At 43.9% G+C, this 23957-nt stretch overlaps 1 protein-coding gene across 1 annotated transcript in view; it reads left to right on the top strand.

The window, feature by feature from the left end:
* LOC143788084 (cytochrome P450 2D15-like) overlaps positions 1–23641 on the top strand; it is a 464437-nt gene extending 440796 nt beyond the window's left edge. Inside the window, exon 9 of the mRNA XM_077277457.1 lies at positions 22979–23641. Coding sequence (XP_077133572.1) covers positions 22979–23160 — 182 coding nt within the window. The 3' untranslated portion in view covers positions 23161–23641. The remainder of the gene's footprint in view (positions 1–22978) is intronic.
* Positions 23642–23957: the final 316 nt, after the last annotated feature.

Genomic DNA, 23957 nt, shown 5'->3' with positions numbered 1-23957 from the left:
TTTGCATAGCCGCTCGGCCATGTGCTCGTGTACATGTGTTTGTATTGACGTGTGAAAATCGCTCATTAATTATCCCCTCCCTTGTGAATGACTGCTCGCGTAAGGTGGATGATTGCTATCTAGTGCCAGACTTAGTTATCAGCACGTGACACACAAAACAGCATCAAATTGCTGTGACCGCCAGTGTGGCGCCATGCGCTTTCACAGTGCTTTCCTTACTCAAGCCTGGGTGGTTAGTGGCGTCCGCCAGAGCGGCACCGCACGCACTCCGGTGCATCTAAATTATTATTTCTTTGCAAAATATATAGAGATGAATGGCACTAGGACGTTATATGCTATAACAGAGCACTTGGATGGATGATGCCCCTTTAGACCCACAGCCTGCAGTTACCGTACTGGAATGCACTGTGGTGCTCAGCCTCGAAAAACCATAACGGCACAATAGTCACTTTAAAAATAAATCTGAATGAAGCGGCACTCACCAGGTTGACGCAGTGCTTTCCTTTTAATGTGTCTTGAATCCAATTACAGGCATTTCATAAAACAGAGAGCTGTAAGCTGTGAGGGTGCGGGGAGGGTGAGTTGGACGATGACCGTTTCGCGCAATCAGCGCTTCCACGGGTCCATGTGAGACAAAACTAGGTCACTTCCTTTATACAGGGGGTGAACTTACAAAATGTTACTGACATCAAAGTTACATTTCATGAAATATACAAATTTCCAAGCAAGTCAGCAACTTGTAACATATCAATTAACTGCACAAATAAGAACACTATAAAAAAATAGCCATATCTAATTTCTCAATTAGACCTATAGGTCCTAGCGCACCGGTTTTTATTATCCATCTTGCTTCTTCCCGCAAGAGGAGCTTATCATAATTCCCTCCCTGTGGAGGGTATTTAACCATTTGAAGCCCGGCAAATCGCATCAATTCAGGATTTCCACTATGTTTCTCATGTACACTCACTGGCCACTTTATTAGGTACACCTGTCCAACTTCTTGTTAACACTTAATTTCTAATCAGCCAATCACATGGCGGCAACTCAGTGCATTTAGGCATGTAGACATGGTCAAGACAATCTCCTGCAGTTCAAACCGAGCATCAGTATGGGGAAGAAAGGTGATTTGAGCGCCTTTGAACGTGGCATGGTTGTTGGTGCCAGAAGGGCTGGTCTGAGTATTTCAGAAACTGCTGATCTACTGGGATTTTCACGCACAACCATCTCTAGGGTTTACAGAGAATGGTCTGAAAAAGAAAAAAAATCCAGTGAGCGGCAGTTCTGTGGGCGGAAATGCCTTGTTGATGCCAGAGGTCAGAGGAGAATGGGCAGACTGGTTCGAGCTGATAGAAAGGCAACAGTGACTCAAATCGCCACCCATTACAACCAAGGTAGGCCTAAGAGCATCTCTGAACGCACAGTGCGTCGAACTTTGAGGCAGATGGGCTACAGCAGCAGAAGACCACACCGGGTACCACTTCTTTCAGCTAAGAACAGGAAACTGAGGCTACAATTTGTACAAGCTCATCGAAATTGGACAGTAGAAGATTGGAAAAACGTTGCTTGGTCTGATGAGTCTCGATTTCTGCTGCGACATTCGGATGGTAGGGTCAGAATTTGGCGTAAACAACATGAAAGCATGGATCCATCCTGCCTTGTATGGAGCATCTTTGGGATGTGCAGCCGACAAATCTGCGGCAACTGTGTGATGCCATCATGTCAATATGGACCAAAATCTCTGAGGAATGCTTCCAGCACCTTGTTGAATCTATGCCACGAAGAATTGAGGCAGTTCTGAAGGCAAAAGGGGGTCCAACCCGTTACTAGCATGGTGTACCTAATAAAGTGGCCGGTGAGTGTATATGCTCAATAAGTCACATGGAACCCTTTCCTGATGATAGAGAATTGTAGTGTTCACAAAATCTTGTGACAAGAGGACGAATGGTTTTGCCAATGTAAAAATAATTACATGGACGAAAAATAACGTAAACAACAAATTTGCTATTGCATGAAATGAAATTGCTAATTCTGTGGGTAATAGCACCTATTCTCATAGGGTTATCTGATATGTGCAAATGACAGAACCTACAGCTCCCACATTTAAAATTCCCGTTTGGTAAGTTTCTTTTAACCAGTTGTTCTGAACTGGAAGTAGACGATTGTGGACCAACAGGTCCCCCAAATTTTTTGTACGTTTATATGCAAATTGTGGATTTAACGAGGTGACACTTGATAAATCCTTATCACTTTGGAGGATGTGCCAATTTTTTCTGATAGCGGCATGGATTTGCTTATCTACTGGACTATGTGTGAAACTAAAAGTAAATTTCTGATAATTACTTTTGCAATACTTTCGTTTACTCTTCATCAGCATATCATTTTGTGACAATTTTTCCGCACGTTTTTCAGCCTCATCTACAATTTTAGGTGGATATCCTCTACTTATAAAACGATTTTTTAAATCCTCAATTTGTTCCCTATAAGTATCATGGTTGTTATTAATTTTTCTAAGCCTAACCATTTGGCTATATGGGATACTTTTCTTTGTGTGAGCTGGATGTGCGCTATCGTAATGCAGCACGTTATTTACTGCCGTAGGCTTCCTAAAAACCTTTCTGTTGATTTGCCCCTCTAGGATCTCAATTTTTACATCTAGGAACTCCAAAGCGTTTTTTCCAAAGCAGGAGGTAAACCGCATGTTCTCATTATTTATTGCATTCAAGTTAGTTACAAAGTTCTCAAAGTCTTGCTTTGTGCCATCCCAAATGATGAAAATATCATCAGCAAAATGTAAATAAGTCCGTATGAAAACGGATTGTCTATGGTCGTAATATATTTTTCTTCGAACGCAGCCAAAAAAAGATTAGCGAAAACGCATGCCACTGGTGTACCCATTGCGGTACCAGTTTTTTGCAGGTACCACTTATCTATGAATTTGAATGCGTTATGGGATAACAGAAATTCAAGACTTTCAAGAACAAAATAAATGAAACCCGAATCCTTGCCTGTGTTATGCAGAATTTTCTCTATTGCTTCTATCCCTTGTTTCTGCGGGATTCTTGTATACAAATTAACAATATCAATTGATGCTAGGGAAAAACTCTCTTGCCAATCTATTCCTTTTAATGGCAATAAAAAATCTCCACTATCTTTAACAAATGATGGTATTTTTTTCAAAAGTGGTTTTAGTAGCCAATCAAGGAATTGGGATAAGGGTTGGGTGAGGGAGTATTTTCCCGATATAATCGGGCGACCCGGAGGTCGATCCACGCACTTATGGACCTTAGGGATACTATACCAATGAGGGATGTTAGGATGCCCTGGTAAGAGCTTTTCCGCCCTGCTTTTTCTCAAAATACCCCTTTCTACAAATTTTCTTAGTAGAATTCTAAGTTTTTCCTTATATTTCTCAGTTGGATTAGATTCAAGGGGTAAATAAGTTTCCTGATCATTCAATTGTGACAAAGCCTCACTGATTTAATACCCTCTGTCCAAAATCACTAAATTCCCTCCTTTATCGGTTTTTCTTATTATGATGTCACCCCATGACCGCATTTCTCGTAATGCCCTTTGTTCACCTGCCGATAAATTATTATCGAATTTGGGGTATATTAACGCTTCTATATCTTTTATTACCGCATTATGGAAAGCATCAATGACGTTCCCAAAAGATGTGGGCGGCATTAATACTTGATTGAATCCCCCTTTAAAAGGTTCACATTCCGTACCGATAGTATCATCATAAATACCCCTTTCTAAATTTTCATTCAGACTCAATAGTAATAACATATCTTCAATGTCATTTGTATCGGCAGGAGCATACGCCTTGAATCCCAGATAAAAATAATATATATATATATATATATATATATATATATATATATATATATATATATATACACACTCACTGGCCACTTTATTAGGTACACCTGTCCAACTTCTTGTTAACACTTAATTTCTAATCAGCCAATCACATGGCGGCAACTCAGTGCATTTAGGCATGTAGACATGGTCAAGACAATCTCCTGCAGTTCAAACCGAGCATCAGTATGGGGAAGAAAGGTGATTTGAGTGCCTTTGAACGTGGCATGGTTGTTGGTGCCAGAAGGGCTGGTCTGAGTATTTCAGAAACTGCTGATCTACTGGGATTTTCACGCACAACCATCTCTAGGGTTTACAGAGAATGGTCCGAAAAAGAAAAAAAATCCAGTGAGCGGCAGTTCTGTGGGCGGAAATGCCTTGTTGATGCCAGAGGTCAGAGGAGAATGGGCAGACTGGTTCGAGCTGATAGAAAGGCAACAGTGACTCAAATCGCCACCCGTTACAACCAAGGTAGGCCTAAGAGCATCTCTGAACGCACAGTGCGTCGAACTTTGAGGCAGATGGGCTACAGCAGCAGAAGACCACACCGGGTACCACTCCTTTCAGCTAAGAACAGGAAACTGAGGCTACAATTTGTACAAGCTCATCGAAATTGGACAGTAGAAGATTGGAAAAACGTTGCTTGGTCTGATGAGTCTCGATTTCTGCTGCGACATTCGGATGGTAGGGTCAGAATTTGGCGTAAACAACATGAAAGCATGGATCCATCCTGCCTTGTATGGAGCATCTTTGGGATGTGCAGCCGACAAATCTGAGGCAACTGTGTGATGCCATCATGTCAATATGGACCAAAATCTCTGAGGAATGCTTCCAGCACCTTGTTGAATCTATGCCACGAAGAATTGAGGCAGTTCTGAAGGCAAAAGAGGGTCCCACCCGTTACTAGCATGGTGTACCTAATAAAGTGGCCGGTGAGTGTATATAATAAAAGCATAAAAAATTCTGCAGTAACAACAGATAGCCCTGCATTCATTGGCAATCTGGGATTCGTGGCGTATGCTCCTGCCGATACAAATGACAAAATGACATTGAAGATATGTTATTACTATTGAGTCTGAATGAAAATTCAGAAAGGGGTATTTATGATGATACTATCGGTACGGAATGGTTAAATACCCTCCACAGGGAGGGAATCATGATAAGCTCCTCTTGCGGGAAGAAGCAAGATGGATAATTAAAACCGGTGCGCTAGGACCTATAGGTCTAAATGAGAAATTAGATATGGCTATATTTTTATAGTGTTCTTATTTGTGCAGTTAATTGATATGTTACAAGTTGCTGACTTGCTTGGAAATTTGTATTTTTCATGAAATGTAACTTTGATGTCAGTAACATTTTGTAAGTTCACCCCCTGTATAAAGGAAGTGACCTAGTTTTATCTCACATGGACCCGTGGAAGCGCTGATTGCGCGAAACGGCCGTCGTCCAACTCACCCTCCCCGCACCCTCACAGCTTACAGCTCTCTGTCGTGTTTTATGAAAAGCCTGTAATTGGATTCAAGACACATTAAAAGGAAAGCACTGTGTCAACCTGGTGAGTGCCGCTTCATTCGGATTTATTTTTTAAATTATTATTTCGGTTACGCTGACACCCCAGTTGCGGTGTCGAGCGCAAGAGGTCTAGTTGTACTCTAATCCCGAGACTAGGGGTAGAGTTCTGTGACTCCTTGCTTACACTCTTTGTGCGGTACCGTGGCCCTGTGACGCAATAGGGTTCTCTTTCTTCATACTGGGTGAAGTTAACCTGTGTGTGAATCCTTATTGCACCGCCATATAGTCTGTCATTACTTAGCAGCAGGTTCCATCTCTGCACGGTGGACCCCGGGCTGCGAACGCACCTTACTCTATCTTTCTAATTATTTGGTGCTTTCCGCTAGCCCTAACATCTTCTATCTTTCTATGCGCATATATATATATATATATATATATATATATATATATATATATAAATATAAATATATATATATATATACTGTATATGTGTGTGTTACTGGCATGTTTATACATGTATGTATTCTGTGTGTATATTTCTATTCTATCTATTCTATTCAAACCTGTCACTCTGTGATTATTCTGTACGCAGCAGATCATTGGCCTGGTTTTAATCTTATCTATCTATCTATCTATCTATCTATCTATCTATCTATCTATCTATCTACACTCACTGGCCACTTTATTAGGTACACCTGTCCAACTTCTTGTTAACACTTAATTTCTAATCAGCCAATCACATGGCGGCAACTCAGTGCATTTAGGCATGTAGACATGGTCAAGACAATCTCCTGCAGTTCAAACCGAGCATCAGTATGGGGAAGAAAGGTGATTTGAGTGCCTTTGAACGTGGCATGGTTGTTGGTGCCAGAAGGGCTGGTCTGAGTATTTCAGAAACTGCTGATCTACTGGGAATTTCATGCACAACCATCTCTAGGGTTTACAGAGAATGGTCCGAAAAAGAAAAAAAATCCAGTGAGCGGCAGTTCTGTGGGCGGAAATGCCTTGTTGATGCCAGAGGTCAGAGGAGAATGGGCAGACTGGTTCGAGCTGATAGAAAGGCAACAGTGACTCAAATCGCCACCCGTTACAACCAAGGTAGGCCTAAGAGCATCTCTGAACGCACAGTGCGTCGAACTTTGAGGCAGATGGGCTACAGCCGCAGAAGACCACACCGGGTACCACTCCTTTCAGCTAAGAACAGGAAACTGAGGCTACAATTTGTACAAGCTCATTGAAATTGGACAGTAGAAGATTGGAAAAACGTTGCTTGGTCTGATGAGTCTCGATTTCTGCTGCGACATTCGGATGGTAGGGTCAGAATTTGGCGTAAACAACATGAAAGCATGGATCCATCCTGCCTTGTATGGAGCATCTTTGGGATGTGCAGCCGACAAATCTGCGGCAACTGTGTGATGCCATCATGTCAATATGGACCAAAATCTCTGAGGAATGCTTCCAGCACCTTGTTGAATCTATGCCACGAAGAATTGAGGCAGTTCTGAAGGCAAAAGGGGTCCAACCCGTTACTAGCATGGTGTACCTAATAAAGTGGCCGGTGAGTGTATATCTAGCTATCTATCTAATATATGTATATATATATATATATATATATATATATATATATATATATATATATATATATATATATATATATATATATATATACATATATGTATGTGTTTTGAAGAATATTTTGTTTTAAAACGATGTGTATATGACAGAGAACTGCTGTATGTAAAAGCTCATATTAAAATCGCATTGCATATGGATCACCATACGGATACATAAATGAGAGGAAATCACATCAACGCATTGCACAGATTACACCCGTATGATTATATGGAGGATACTCGTGCAACTCTCGGCCCAGAGAATCGGACTGATTTTTAATACGTTAAGTGTGACGCCGGCTTAAAGCATGCACTTCACCGTGCAAGGAAATCCTTGGTTGTCTGACCACTAATCACATAGCGTTGCTACCAGAGGCTGAATGGCTTACTGGCAAGCAACTCAGAACTAATCATAGTCCATATTATTACTTACAATGGTGACTCCTTCAGGTTTTGGGACAGTCTGTCATTCCCCAGCTGGGGATCCATTTTATAAGCTTCTCCCACCTTTTACTACCTTAACCCCTTTACCCCCAAAGGTGGTTTGCAATGAACAGGACAGTTTTTACAATTCTGACAACTGCCACTTTGAGCTAATAACTCAGGGATGCTTCCATGGATCCCGGTCATTCTGAGGTTGTTTTTCATGACATATTGTACTTCATGATAGTGGTAACATTTCTTTGAAATGGTTTGCGTTTACTTGTGAAAAAAATGGAAATTTGGTGAAAACTTCACAATTTTCCGTCTTTGAATTTTCATGCCCTTAAATCACAGACATATGTCACACAAAAAATACTTAATAAGTAACATTTTCCACATGTCTATTTTACATCAGCACAATATTGTTACCAAATTTTTTATTGTTAGGATGTTATAAGGGTTAAAAGTTGACCAGCAATCTCTCATTTTTACAACAAAATTTACAAAACCATTTTTTTAGGGACCACATCACATTTGAAGTCCCTTTGAGGGGTCTATATGATAGAAGATACCAATTGTGACACCAGTCTAAAAAGTCCAACATCCAATGAACAGCACTCCACTCAGGTATAAACATCTTCAAAGAATATTTTATTCAGCCATGGTACAGCAACGTTTCGACCATAAAGTGGTCTTTTTCAAGCTTGAAAAAGACCACTTTATGGTCGAAACGTTGCTGTACCATGGCTGAATAAAATATTATTTGAAGATGTTTACACTCGAGTGGAGCGCAGTTCATTGGATGTTGGACTGTTTGTAGTATCCAGGAAGGTTCCCTGGACATGGGACGGGCGCCCCATTGAAGTTAGTGCTGTCAGCCCCTCTTTTCTTCTTGTGGACCAATCTAAAAAGTGACACCCCTCAAGGTGCTCAAAATCACATTCAAGAAGTATTTTAAGCCTTCAGGTAATTCACAGGAATTTAGGTGTTAGGGCTGGCGGAACGCACCGAATAAATAAAAATATAGTAAAAGGTGCGTTCACAGCCCAGGGTCCACCGTGTAGGAATGGAACCTGCTGCTAGGTAATGGCAGCACTATATGGCGGTACTAAGCCATAATAAACATGGGTTCCGTCACCCGGTATGTACAGATGCAAACTCTGTTGCTTCACAGAGTCGCAGGGAATCAAGGAAACGCTGTGCCCTGTTAGCAGTCACAAGGTGCAGCAGATGAATGCTAGTGGGATCCTTGCAATTCACGCCCACTATGCTTGTGATTGATCTCGCTCTGACCCTCAGCGGCTTTTGAGCTAGCTCCTGAGGACACCCTGAGTCAAATGCTGAGATCAAGCGGGAGTTCCCACCCTACACTGACCGGTTGTCAGGAGTAATTAAAGATTGCCGCACAGAGTGCGTACTGCACTGCACTGGCGGTCACTGCTTGTTAGACGCAGTAGGGATCGTGCTCTTGTGTATAGGTTAGCACTGTCAGGCGCTAGGTAGCTCCAACATTTGTGGGCATTCAACATCACAAGGAAAGGGAATGATTAAGAACCAATCACCAGAACAGGCATAGAACCACACACACACGATAACAGGTTTATACTAGTGCATGGATGTGCGGCCATGCGAACCTTTTATAGCTGTAGCTCTCCAGGACCTTCCTAGTGGTCCAATAGAGGCTGCTACAGGACCTGAGCGTGTGACCCCTGACTTCCAATGAGAGATCTTCCCTTAGGCATGCTCAGAGAAAGAAAAGCAGGAGCAGCGGCGGGAACTCGACACCTAACATTACCCCCCCTCCTAGGGCCCCCCTCCTTGGACCTCGCTACGCTCGAAGGCAGCATTGAACAGCGGAGCCCGAATGTGCTCAGCAGGCTCCCAGGACCTGTCCTCTGGGCCATAACCCTTCCAATCCACCAAATAGAATTTGTTGCCACATACTACCTGACACCTCACGACAGCGTTCAACTCATAATCGCCGTGGACGAACCTGATGTCCTGGCAGATGACTCGGAAAACTGGGACATGTGAACGGGCTTTAGAAGGGACACATGAAAGTTGTCGGTGATACCTAGGTGTGGAGGAAAGGCCAGACGGTAGACCACAGGGTTAACCTGTTCCAGAACCTTGAAAGGTCCCACGTAGCGAGGTGCAATCTAGTGGACTCAACTCGCAGCCTGATATTACGGGCGGAGAGCCACACTAAGTTGCCAGGAGCAAAGGTCGGAGCGGGGCGCCGATGTGCATTGGCGGAGACCCCCATTCTCTCCTTGGAGACCAGAATGGCATCCTGTGTGTGGTCCCAAATGTCACGTGCCTTCACAGCCCAGTCTGCCACCCTGGAGTCGGCAAAAATACGGGCATGGGCACAAGAACCTGCAGATGCTGGCCGTAGTTAAGGAGGAATGGGTTCTGCCCGGTGAAGTTGGTTAAGGCGTTGTTCAGTGCAAACTCCACCCACGGTAGCAAGGATGCCCAGTCATCCTGCTTGGCTGAACTAAAATGTTGCAGATATGTGACCAAGGTCTGGTTGGCCTTCCCTACCAACACATTCATCTCGGTATGGTATGCTGAAGAGAGATTCAGCTCGATGCTGAGTAGACGACAAAGCTCTCTCCAGAACCTAGACACAAACTGGGGACCCCGGTCACTAACAATTTTGTCTGGCATACCATGTAGGCGGAAAATGTGCTTAATATACAACGCTGTCAAGGCCCGTGCAGAAGGTAGCTGTGGAAGAGGCACCAAGTGCACCATTTTGGAAAAATGGTTGGTGATTACCCAAATAATGGTTCAGCTATGGGACTTGGGTAAGCCCACCACAAAGTCCATCCCAACCATCTCCCAGGGTCTATCTACCACCAGCAGGGGGTAAAGTAACCCAGCTGGCCATTGTCAAGGAGACTTATTCTTTGCACAGGAAACATGCCCAAATATAGTCTCCGACATCACGGGCCATGTGCGGCCACCAGTAAGTCCTCGCCAGCAGCTCAGATGTCCTCTTGGTCCCAAAATGTCCACCCACCCTGGATGAGTGAGCCCAAGAGAGAACTTCCAGTTGCAAATTTTTAGATGGCACAAAAGTCTTGCCCGGGGGGCACAGACTCTAGCGAATCTGGGACCACGGTCTTCAGGTTCTCCGAAGGGACAATTAGCAGAGTCTCCTCCTCTACTGATGACACTACGGAGCGGGAGAGAGCGTTGGAATGGATGTTCTTCTTCCCAGAAAGATAATGGATAGTGAAGTGGAAACGGGAGAAGAACAAGGAGCATTTAGCCTGGCGAGAGTTTAGCCGCTGGTCAGTCTGCAAATAAACCAAATTTTTGTGGTCGGTATACACTTGGGAGGGAAAACGAGCCCCCTCCAGGTGGTATCTCCACTCCGAGTAGGCCAACTTCATAGCTAGCAACTCCCTGTCCCCAATGAAGTAATTCTTCTCCGCGGGTGTGAAGGTCTTGGAGAAAAAGAAGCAAGGATGCTTCTGACCTTGAGCATCCTTTTGGAAGAGGAGTGCTCCAGCACTGACGGATGAGGCATCCACCTCCATTATAAATTGTTTATCTACATGGGGCGATGTAGTATGGGAGCTCTAGCAAAATGAGACTTAATAGAGAGGAAGGCCTTTGAGACCTCCTCCAACCACAATTTGAGATTTTCACCCTTCTTGGGGAGGGCAACCAAGGGAGCTACCAGAGTTGAGAAGTGAGGAATGAACTGGCGATAATAGTTAATGAACCCCATAAAGCGCTGCACCGCTTTGAGAGAATGGGGTTCCTACCAGTCCATCACAGCCTGTAGCTTGGCAGGATCCATAGCCAATCCCTGGGCAGAGATGATGTAGCCAAGGAAAGGCAAGAACTCCTGCTCAAACACACACTTCTGCAACTTGGCATAGAGGGAGTTTGCCCGTAGGAGGTTGAAGACTTTGCAAACATGTCTCTGGTGGGAATCCATATCTGGAGAGTAGATGAGAATATCATCCAGATAGACTACCACCGAGGTGGAGAGCATATCCCGGAAGATATCCTTCACAAAGTCTTGGAAAATAGCTGGGGCATTACAGAGCCCGAAGGGCATCACCAGGTATTCATAGTGCCCATCCCTGGTGTTAAAAGTCATCATCCGTTTGTCTCCCTCACGGATGCCAATCAGGTTGTAAGCACCCCACAGATCTAGTTTTGTAAACACCCTTGCTCCCCGTAGCCTATCTATATTCTTAACGGTGATGGCGTTAAAACCCCTGTAGTCTATGGAAGTAGTTCTCTGTTCTTCTTCTGCACAAAGAAGAACCCCGCCCCTGCAGGCGACACTGACTTCCTAATGAACCCTCTTGCCAAATTCTCCTGGATGTATTGAGTCATTGCCTCCATCTCCGGGAAAGACAGGGTTAGACCCGGCCCCGAGGAGGCTCTGCCCCAGGCAAGATATCAATAGGACAGTCATAGGGGCGTTGAAGCGGAAGGGTCTCCGCAGCCCTCTTGGAGAACTTGTCTGCATAGGGCCAATAGTGTTTGGGTAGAGAAGAAAGATCTGCGGGTACCTCTGTAGTGGCAACCTGAATGCACTCCCTCAGACATCTGACCTCACAAGACTCACTCCATCCCAAAATTCTCCCTGAGGACCACTCTGTATGAGGGGAGTGGTAACGTAGCCAGGGTATCCATAGCAGGATCTCGTCTATTACCTCACGAATGACAAGAAGGGATAAAATCTCCTGATGGGATGGAAACATAGATAACATAAATGGATTGGTCTGGTGTGTTATTTGTGAGGGCAGTGTCGACCCATTCACCACTCTTACAGTTACAGGCTTGGCGAGCGTCACCAGGGGTATTGCGTGGCGTTGGGAGAAGGCAGAGGACAAAAAATTCCCCTCCACCCCAGAATCCACAAAAAGCTCGACTGTAAGGGTGGATGAGCCTAAGGTGATTGTCCCTTTGAAGGACAGCTTGGAGGAAAACGCCGTTGTGTCTAGTGAACCTCCTCCTACAGTTACTAGACACGGTCATTTCCCGACCGCTGGGTGCATTTCTTGGCATAATGTTCTGACTGCTGGCAGACATTACAGACCATGGATATTTGAGTGGCCCGGGACTTAGGTCCCGCTCGAGAAACCTCCATGGCCTCATGGGACTCGGACGCCTGAACCAGAGATTCCAGAGGCCTGACGAAGGTAGGAGCCAATTGAAACCTCTGCCTACACTGGGTTCGCGCCAACCTTTGTTCGTTAAAATGAAGGTCGATGTAGGTGGATATACTTATAAGCTCTTCTAGTGTGGCGGGAATCTCCCTAGTGGTCAAGGTGTCCTTCTCATGGTCAGCCAGTCTTTTCCAGAACACAGGGATAAGGACTTTATCTGGCCACTCTAGCTCAGATGCCAAAGTCTGGAAGTGGACGGTGAAATGACTGACCATGGACGAGCCCTGTGTCAATGCCAGCAGTTGGAGCACCATATCATGGCTGACATGAGGTCCCATAAAGACCTGTTTCAGAGAGTCCAGGAAGTGAGGAGCACTCTGCACCATATGATCATCACTCTCCCACAGCGGCGTTGCCCACTCTAACGCCCTGCCCGACAGAAGGGATATAATAAATCCCACTTTAGCCCGTTCTGTGGGACAACATGCAGCCAGGAGCTCTATATGTATGGCACACTGGCTCACGAATCCCCGACACAGCTTACTGTTCCAGCAAAGTTGTCTGGTAATGGGAGACGGGATAATGTCGGAGCAGGGGTAACAGTGGACAAACTGGCTGCAGCTACGCTAGCAGCCTGAACAGCGACTGTGGTAACTGTTATGACCCCAATGGCAGAGGGTCTCAGGAATAATTGCTAAGTCTGCAAACACAGAAAACCAGCTCATAGGGCAGTGGTAACTGGGCTGACCATATATCTAATCCTAGCACCACAAATACCAGCAGCCGGGGAACGTGCCTACGTTGATTCTAGACGTCTCTCGCCAGCCGGAGAACTAACTAACCCTAGAAGGGAAAAGAAAGACCTTTCTTGCCTCCAGAGAATAGACCCCAAAAGTTGGATACAAGCCCCCAACAAATAATAACGGTGAGGTAAGAGGAAAAGACAAACATAAGAATGAGCTAGGTATTTAGCAAAGAGAGGCCCACTAGCTAATAGCAGAATATAGAAAGATAACTTATATGGTCAGCAAAAACCCTATCAAAAATATCCACACTGGAAATTCAAGAACCCCCGAACTGTCTAACGGCCCGGGGGGAGAACACCAGCCCCCTAGAGCTTCCAGCAAGGTCAGGAATCACATTTAGTACAAGCTGGACAAAAATGAGAGCAAGCAAATAACCCAAAAAACAAAGAAGCAGGACTTAGCTTAATTTTGCACGAAACAGGACCAGCAGATAGGAGCAAACAGAATGTGTCTGATTACAACGATGCCAGGCACTGGACTAAGGATCCAGGAGGTTTATATAGCAACACCCCTGAACTAACGACCCAGCTGGGTGCAAACTGAGGGAAGAAAATCCCAGAGTCATATCTCTAGTAACCACAAGAGGGAGCCAAAAAGTCTAATTCACAACAGTACCCCCCCCTTAAGGAGGGGTCACCGAACCCTCACCAAGACCACCAGGGCGATCAGGATGAGCAGCGTGAAAGGCACGAACTAAATCGGCCGCATGCACATCAGAGGCAACCACCCAGGAATTATCCTCCTGACCATAGCCCTTCCACTTGACCAAATACTGAAGCCTCCGTCTGGAGAGACAAGAATCCAAGATCTTCTCAACCACGTACTCCAACTCGCCCTCAACCAACACCGGAGCAGGAGGCTCAGCAGAAGGAACCACAGGCACAACGTAGCGTCGCAATAAAGACCTATGGAACACGTTGTGAATGGCAAACGAAACCGGAAGATCCAAGCGAAGGGACACTGGATTAAGGATTTCCAATATCTTGTAAGGACCGATGAAGCGAGGCTTAAATTTAGGAGAGGAGACCTTCATAGGAACAAATCGAGAAGACAGCCACACCAAATCCCCAACACGAAGTCGGGGACCCACACCGCGGCGGCGGTTGGCAAAACGCTGAGCCTTCTCCTGTGACAATTTTAAGTTGTCCACCACATGATTCCAGATCTGCTGCAACCTATCCACCACAGAATCTACCCCAGGACAGTCAGAAGGCTCCACATGTCCCGAGGAAAAACGAGGATGGAAACCAGAGTTGCAGAAAAATGGCGAAACCAAAGTAGCGGAACTAGCCCGATTATTAAGGGCAAACTCAGCCAACGGCAAGAAGGTCACCCAATCATCCTGATCTGCCGAAACAAAACACCTCAAATAAGCCTCCAGAGTCTGATTAGTTCGCTCCGTTTGTCCATTAGTCTGAGGATGAAAGGCAGACGAGAACGACAAATCAATGACCATCCTAGCACAAAAGGATCGCCAGAACCTGGAAACAAACTGGGATCCTCTGTCAGACACAATATTCTCAGGAATGCCGTGTAAACGAACCACATTCTGAAGGAACACAGGAACCAGATCGGAAGAGGAAGGCAGCTTAGGCAAAGGCACCAAATGGACCATTTTCGAGAAGCGATCACATACCACCCAGATGACAGACATACCCTGAGACACCGGGAGATCAGAAATGAAATCCATGGAAATGTGTGTCCAAGGCCTCTTCGGGACAGGCAAGGGCAAGAGCAACCCGCTGGCACGAGAACAGCAAGGCTTAGCTCGATCACAAGTCCCACAGGACTGCACAAATGACCGCACATCCCGTGACAAGGAAAGCCACAAAAAGGACCTAGCCACCAGATCTCTGGTGCCAAAAATTCCCGGATGACCTGCCAACACCGAGGAATGAACCTCGGAAATGACTCTGCTGGTCCACTTATCAGGAACAAACAGTCTGTCAGGTGGACAAGAGTCAGGTCTACCAGCCTGAAATCTCTGCAACACGCGTCGCCCCGTAAAAAAGAAATAACAATTTTAACTTGCTGAGCTGAATCTCCAGATGAACGGGGTCTCAGAGAAAGAAACAATTTACAATTATTCATGAAATTCCTAAACCTAAATCGGTCTCCAGAAAATAATTCCGGAATAGGTATTTTAGGTTCAGACATAGGACTACTGGTAACAAAATCTTGTATGCCCTGCACACGAGCTGCCAGCTGGTTTACACTTGTAATCAAGGTCTGGACATTCATGTCTGCAGCAAGCACAAGCCACTCAAAGGTAAAGGGGAGGAAGAGAGGAAAGAAAAAAAAAAAAACTCAGAATTTCCTTTCTTATTATCCCACTTCTGCAATGCATTAAACATTCAATGTTGGCCTGGCATACTGTTATGACCCCAATGGCAGAGGGTCTCAGGAATAATTGCTAAGTCTGCAAACACAGAAAACCAGCTCATAGGGCAGTGGTAACTGGGCTGACCATATATCTAATCCTAGCACCACAAATACCAGCAGCCGGGGAACGTGCCTACGTTGATTCTAGACGTCTCGTGCCAGCCGGAGAACTAACTAACCCTAGAAGGGAAAAGAAAGACCTTTCTTGCCTCCAGAGAATAGACCCCAAAAGTTGGATACAAGCCCCCAACAAATAATAACGGTGAGGTAAGAGGAAAAGACAAACATAAGAATGAGCTAGGTATTTAGCAAAGAGAGGCCCACTAGCTAATAGCAGAATATAGAAAGATAACTTATATGGTCAGCAAAAACCCTATCAAAAATATCCACACTGGAAATTCAAGAACCCCCGAACCGTCTAACGGCCTGGGGGGAGAACACCAGCCCCTTAGAGCTTCCAGCAAGGTCAGGAATCACATTTAGTACAAGCTGGACAAAAATGAGAGCAAGCAAATAACCCAAAAAACAAAGAAGCAGGACTTAGCTTAATTTTGCACGAAACAGGACCAGCAGATAGGAGCAAACAGAATGTGTCTGATTACAACGATGCCAGGCACTGGACTAAGGATCCAGGAGGTTTATATAGCAACACCCCTGAACTAACGACCCAGCTAGGTGCATACTGAGGGAAGAAAATCCCAGAGTCATATCACTAGTAACCACAAGAGGGAGCCAAAAAGTCTAATTCACAACAGGTAACATACACGGCCGAGGTTGTGCACTCAAGAGCCGCCAACCTACCCTCCAGCTGCTGGATGTACCGTTGTAGATGCTGATCATCCGCCATTACTAGCCAGACCCTGGCTCTAGTATACTGTTAGGGCTGGTGGAATACGCCGAATAAATATAAAGATAGTAAAAGGTGCGTTCACAGCCCGGGGACCACCGTGCAGGAATGGAACCTGCTGCTAGGTAATGGTGGCACTATATGGCGGTACTACGCCAGAATAAACATGGGTTTCATCACCCGGTATGTACAGATGCGAACTCTGTTGCTTCACAGAGTCGCAGGGAAGCAAAGAAACGCTGTGCCCTGTTAGCAGTCACAGGGTGCAGCAGATGAATGCTAGTGGGATCCTGGCAATTCACCCCCACTATGCTTGTGATTGATCTCGCTCTGACCCTCGGTGGCTTTTGAGCCCACGCCTGAGGATGCCCTTAGTCAGATGCTGAGATCAAGCAGGAGTTCCCACCATACACTGACCGGTTGTCTGGACTAATTAAAGATTGCCTCAGAGAGTGCATACAGCGCTGTTGTGATTTTGCTTTTTGCTTCCTCTAGTGGTCATTAGTGATTTGACTCTGGAGCTTCTGTCTTTTCCTATATCCTCACCTGGGCCGTTAGTTCAGGGGCGTTGCTATATAAGCTCCCTGGACCTTCAGTTCAATGCCTGGCATCGTTGAAATCAGAGCTAATCTGTTGTGCTCTTGTCCTATGATCCTGGTTCCTGTATTTCAAGCTAAGTCTACTTCCTTGCTTTTTGCTTTTGTTTTGTTTGGTATTTTTGTCCAGCTTGTTCCAATCTGTATCCTGACCTTTGCTGGAAGCTCTAGGGGGCTGGTGTTCTCCCCCCGGACCGTTAGACGGTTCGGGGGTTCTTGAATCTCCAGCGTGGATTTTTATAGGGTTTTTGTTGACCAGATAAGTTATCTTGCTATATTCTGCTATTAGTAAGCTGGCCTCTCTTTGCTGAACCTGGTTCATTTCTGTGTTTGTCATTTCCTCTTACCTCACCGTTATTATTTGTGGGGGGCTTGTATCTTGCTTTGGGGTCCCTTTCTCTGGAGGCAAGAGAGGTCTTTGTTTTCTTCTCCTAGGGGTAGTTAGATTCTCCGGCTGGCGCGAGTCATCTAGCGATCACCGTAGGCATGATCCCCGGCTACTTCTAGTGTTGGCGTTAGGAGTAGCTATTTGGTCAACCCAGTTACCACAGCCCTATGAGCTGGATTTTTGAATCTCGCAGACTTACACGTTCCTCTGAGACCCTGTCCACTGGGGTCATAACACAGCGCCGCCCTGGCGGTTACTGCTGGTTAGATGCAGTAAGGATCGTGCTCTTGTGTATAGGTTAGCACTGTCAGGCACTAGGTAGCTCCAACATTCACGAGCATTCAACATCACAAGGAATGGGAATGATTAAGGAGCAATCACCAGAACAGGCATACAACCACACACACACGATAACAGGTTTATACTAGCTGTAGCTCTCCAGGACCTTCCTAGTGGTCCAATAGGAGCAGCTACAGGACCTGACCATGTGACCCCCGACCTCCAATGAGAGATCTTCCCTTGGGCATGCTCAGAAGAAGAAAAGCAGAACTTGGTCCCAGGAGCGCCTGCTTGCCGCTGATCAGTACTGGTTATAATGGCTGAATCTGGAAAGGCAGTAGTAACCAAATGATCAGTATCTGCCTGAGCCAGGCGCTGGGACTGATGTCTCTGCTGAGCAGGCTCCACTGCAGCTGGAGGAGAATGAGAGACTGCAGCAGAGGTGGTGCGAGATTCCCCCTGTGCAGCGGTGGGAACTCGACACCTAACATTTTTAAATGTGGAAAAAAAATGAACTATATTTTCATTAACAGATGACAGAACTGAGTGACGGAATGCTTTTTTTTATGGTGGATTGAGTTGAAACTTTTATTGGGAACATTTTTCATAACGTTTGGGATCATATTCATCAGGCGCTCTACGTTGCGCACTTACTTTAGGGCTTACATCTAAATCTCTGAGTGATGTGATTCAGATGAAACCCCCATGGATCTAATGAGGTAGAAGAGTTACTATGGACTTCACCTGGCCTCTGTTCAGTGATGTCCTTTTCAGGAGTGCACAACACTTTGGCCAATGACACTTTTATACAATCCTAAAAAGACGGACACCACTACATCACAAGTCAGACAACGTCCACAGTGCCTCCATCTGCCTCATTATAGGGAATCTTCTGCCAGAGGTTCTGTCTGAATCACATGTTTCAGAGATTTACAATGAAACCCCAGTGCAAGCGCTCAGTGCAGAGTGCAGGATAAATGTGCGCTGAGCCTTACTGCGATCTTTTGGAGGCAGAATGAAAAAATCAACAGCTAATGAAAAATTAGTTTTATTTATTTTTTACGCTGTTCCTCTTGAGGTGTAAGTGATTAGGTGACTTTATTGTTTGAGTTGCTGTGATTAAAGCACTACCAAATTTATATCGGGTTTGGCTGCTGTCACACACTAAATACGCGTTTTATTGCAAAAAATAGTTTTTGCATCGCCACAGTTTGATAGCTATTTTTCCATATTTTTTCTCACAGAGTCACATGAGGGCTTGTATTTTGCATCACGAGTTGATGGGTTTTTTTGTATCATTTTCAGGCACCCAACATTTTTTGATCGTTTGGAGGGGAGGGTTATGACATTCTGTGTGTGATAAAATTGATAAGGCAGTTTTAATCTTTGGCCAGTACAATTACAGCAATATCTAATTTATATAGTTTTTTTATGCTTTGGTACTTTTACACAATAAAAACTATTTTATAGAAAAAATTATTATTTTTGCATCGCTTTATTCTGAGAGCTATAAGTTTTTTTATTTTTCTTCTGATGGAGCTATGGTGGCTTGTTTTTTGCAGGACAAGATGTCGTTTTCAGCGGTACAATGTTTATTTATATCCGTCTTTTTAATCGAAAAGTTTAAAGGAATTTTTTTTCCACTTTTTGTTCAGCTGTATGATGATAAAGCATTGTTTTTTTACTTGTTTTTTATTTATTTTTTATGCTATTCACTGAAGGGGTTAACTAGTGGGACAGTTTTATAGATTGAGTAGTTGCGGACGCGGAGATACCAAATATGTGTACTTTTATTGTTTATACATACAGTATATTTTTTATACAAATATTTATTTATAGATACAATATCTTTTGATTTTTGTTATTATATTTGATTTAAAAAAAAATATTTGCACAATTATTTAAATAAAAGTTTTACTCTTATTTTGTCCCACTATGGGATTATCATTTTTTGCAGGCTGGTTGCTTGTACAGCTTGGTGATGCAGCAGCATCCCCATGCTATATAAATTGTCAGCGCTGCACTGACAGAGAAAGTTGCTGATTATTTAGAAGCAAAAACACAAAACAGGAACAAGTACAATATTTGAAATGAAGAGCATTAAAGTTAAATCAACAAACTTACTAGTACTTCAATGGGAACTATGGGCCTGCTTTTGGCTAATAAGATGGTCAATGTCCAGTTCCATATTTGTCCATACTAGTCGTAACAAGTGACGCAAGTGTGCATCAGTTAGTCTAGATCTGGTTGGAGATTTCAGATGTTTCATTCTGGAAAAAGTCTGTTCACAGACATAAGTGCTGCCAAAGATGGTTGCCATTTTGAGTGCATGGTTCCTGAGATTAAGATATGTCTCAGAGGTGAGAGATGCATAGAAATTAGGAAGGCTGCTTGACTTGAATGCGTCTTTCAGAGAGTCACAATTCTGCAGTTCAGCCAGTTCCATTTTGTAAATTGTATCCACATTTTCAATGTCAATAGAAAATGGGTTATGGAAAAGCTGTATGTCCTGTTCATGGAGATGAAGCTCTTTAATTCTAAATTGGAACTGCTTTTGTAAGTTTTCCAGTGAATCCACACATGTTTTGTTTGTGAGCACAACCAATAATTTTTCCGCTAACAGATTTTGAGTTGTGGGGAGATGGCAGAAATTTTCCTCCTTCTCTTGTTTGATGAGGAGGCCTAATTTTACTTGAAATGCTTTCACATGTGATTGCATATCACAGATGAGCTTCCCCTTTCCTCAAAGTTGCACATTGGAACTGTTAAGTAACTCTGTTACATCTGTCAGAAAGGCAAGTTGCCATTTCCATTCGGCATTATTGAGCTCTGGTACTTCTTTGTTTTTTTTAAAGCAGAAAAGCTGTAATCTGTGGAAGTAACTCATACAAACGTTTCAAAACTCCCCCTTGACTCAGCCAACGGACTTCTGTGTGGTACAGAACATCTTCATAGGCAACATTTAGCTCAGACAGAAATTCCTGAAATTGTCTGTGGTTTATTGCATTAGCTCTAATGAAGTTAACACAAGATACCACAATTTTCATAACAGAGCCTCACTTCAGTGATTTACTACACAGCGTCTGTTGGTGGATGAGACAGTGTATGGCTATTGGATGAGAATGGTTGTTTATCAATCTCTTGGTTAATGCGAGCAATTACTCCTTTCTTAGACCCCACCATGCTAGGAGCACCATCAGTTGTCACTCTGGCTAGTTTAGCTCAGTCCAGCTCCAAACCATTCACAGTTTGGCAAACCTTTTCATAAATATCCTCTTCTGTAGTTGTTCCTTTGATGCTTTGCAGTGCAAAGAGGGGACTGGATGCCTTTCTTTAAAAGTATGATGTTGCGGGTTATATATACTAGATTCCTTGATATCGTGTTGATCCAGGGAACTAGTCTGATTGCCGTATGTGGAGTCGGGAAGAAATTGTTTTCGCCAATGTGGAGCTTACTCTTTGCCACATGGTTTTTTTTTGCCTTCCTCTGGATCAACATGTTAGGGCATGTTAGGTTAGGCTATGGGTTGAACTAGATGGACTTAAAGTCTTCCTTCAACCTTAATAACTATGTTGCTATGTTTTCAAGATCAAACTGAGTATTATCTGACAGAATTGCAGGGGTGTCAATAGTTTTGGCCACAACTGTATGTTATATGCATTAGAGCGATCAGCCTTACACTGTCAGAACGCCTGCTGGACCCTGCTTTTTGCTGGGTTTAAAAGGCCACTGTGCTTGGCAAACCCGGCGTTCTTTATTTGACATATGGGTGCCATAATAGCAATTAGCTACATGTGAACTCTTTGCTGGAGTGCTAATGGGGTGAGAGAGTAAGTCCACTCCATCTCACAACCTATTAAATACCCCGATTGCTATTGTACATAGCATATAGAGGGCTAAATAGCCAGAAATGGTGCTGGCACAGCAGGAGCTAGGCTATCCGTTAAGCCAAGCTCCTGGAATTGATTCTGCAGGAGCAGCTCCTGTGCCTACATAATCACCTGGATGTATCAGTATATCCATTTGTGGGAATGCCCTTTAAAATAGGACATATCAATAAATCAAATGTCGGGAAGGGGTTAAAGGAACAATGCCCTCAAATAAAGTAATAATGCTCGAATATCCCTAAGCTGATAATGATAATAACTGTAAAGTGCTGTGGAATTAATGGCGCTATATAAGTGAGTAAAATAAATAAATAAATGTCTCAATTTAAATCAAATGAAGTCCCTTGAGTGCTCCCTCCAGAACCGATAATTCCCTTGAAAGAAAAATAATAATATTGGCAAAGTAGGCAGGTCCACATCATGTAGGTGTAGTCACAGAATAAACAGGCCTCCTAATTTTTAAGGGCAGGGAGAGAGACATGAATTTTGGCACCTAAACAGTATAGTGCTCCTACTGAAGTCCCAACTATTATACCACTTCAGGGCATCTATATAGTATGATGCCCCCCCAGAAAAGAGACCCACAAACAGTATGAAGCCCCCACACTACTGGCCCAAATGTACAATATGATGCCCAAACAGTGCCCCCAACACAGTATGCTACTGCCACAGTGACCCATCTCCACAGTATGATTTTCACAATCGCACCCCGCAATATGATACCCCCACATAGTATGATGTAACTCACAGCCCAGTCCACACAGTATGATGCCCCTACATCTTCCCCCATACAGTATGATGTCCCTGTAGTGCCCATAAAATAGTACAAAGTCCCCACACCCTTTAACACACAGCATGATGGCCCCACAGCTCCCTACAATATGATCTCCCACACACAGTATGATCCCCTCACTACTTCTTCCACACAGCATGCTACCACCACAGTCCCTCACACAGGGATGACTTTTTCTTCTTGTATGCTGGAGGCCAGAGGATTGATTGGTGGATGCTGGAGATCCGGGGCACTGGGCAAGAAGGTCGGTGCCAGAGCTCTTGATCCTTGATGCTAGCGATACAACTGATGTTTCCCATAAGCCTTGACTGTACTAGTTTATTTTTAAATTTAGTTAATGAAAGTTAATTATACCTAGATACATAAACTGTGTTTCCTTTTCTGTCCATTCAATTTGATTAAGCTGCAATTTGTGCTATTTTTCAAAAAATCTTTTTGTCTTGTAGGTCGGAGGGCTTGCTTGGGAGAACAACTTGCCAGGATGGAACTCTTCCTATTTTTTACCACATTTTTACAGCAACTTACTTTTGAGATTCCAAATGACCAACCTCGCCCAAGAGAAGATCCTTACTTTGCGCTTACGCAATGTCCACTTCCCTACAATATTCGTGTTGTAGCTAGGGTGTAACTTTCAAATCACGAGATCTTAAATATTTTACATCACTGCACCTGCTTCTTTAATTCCATGTAAATGTAGAATGGAATTTTATAAATATAATTTTAGTAGAGATGAACTAATTGATTTGATGTGAATCGAACTTTAGGAAATTTACCAGCGAATTTGAAAAAATTACAATTCAATTTGCGAGAAATGGCTCAAGAAAAGTCTACTGGCATTTTACACAAAGAAAAAGATTGTATGTGCCAGAGATGCTTCACATGACCCCAGGTGCACTCTCATAGGCTTCCCCATAATAGCTTGCAGCTATCTCATCACATGGTACAGTACAATCAATCGAAGACCCAATCTGTATAAAAGCAAAAGCAGGGAATGCAGCAGCCATTTTATGAGGAATTTGGATAGTCCAAGGACATCACAGCTAATAGCTTAGCAATAGAGAAAAATGTAAAAGTTTACTAAGTAAACATTATATTTTGTGTGACATGACAGAAAGGATCCAAGAAGTATCGTTTCTCCTTGGGGAGAGTGACATGTTAAGCATGTCGAAGCGAGGAGACTTAAAGCCGCAATGCTCTTTTGGGAAATATGCAAATTGTCTCTTCAGAGAGGAAGAGGACTAGAACTCTAGTGCCACCTATTGGAAGTAGCAATCCTAACAGTCAATATCACCCCTTTAACAAGCCTTGTCACATGACTTAGGATAATAGCCAAACCAGAATCTCAATTTGGCTTTGGCTTTAAGTCTCCTCACCTCGACATGCTTAACATGTCACTCTCCGCAAAGAGAAGTTATACTTCTTGGA

The sequence above is a fragment of the Ranitomeya variabilis genome, chromosome 8 (assembly GCF_051348905.1).
Source record: "Ranitomeya variabilis isolate aRanVar5 chromosome 8, aRanVar5.hap1, whole genome shotgun sequence".
In the NCBI taxonomy this organism is placed as follows: Eukaryota; Metazoa; Chordata; class Amphibia; order Anura; family Dendrobatidae; genus Ranitomeya; species Ranitomeya variabilis.
This window is presented reverse-complemented; position numbering and strand designations above follow the sequence as displayed.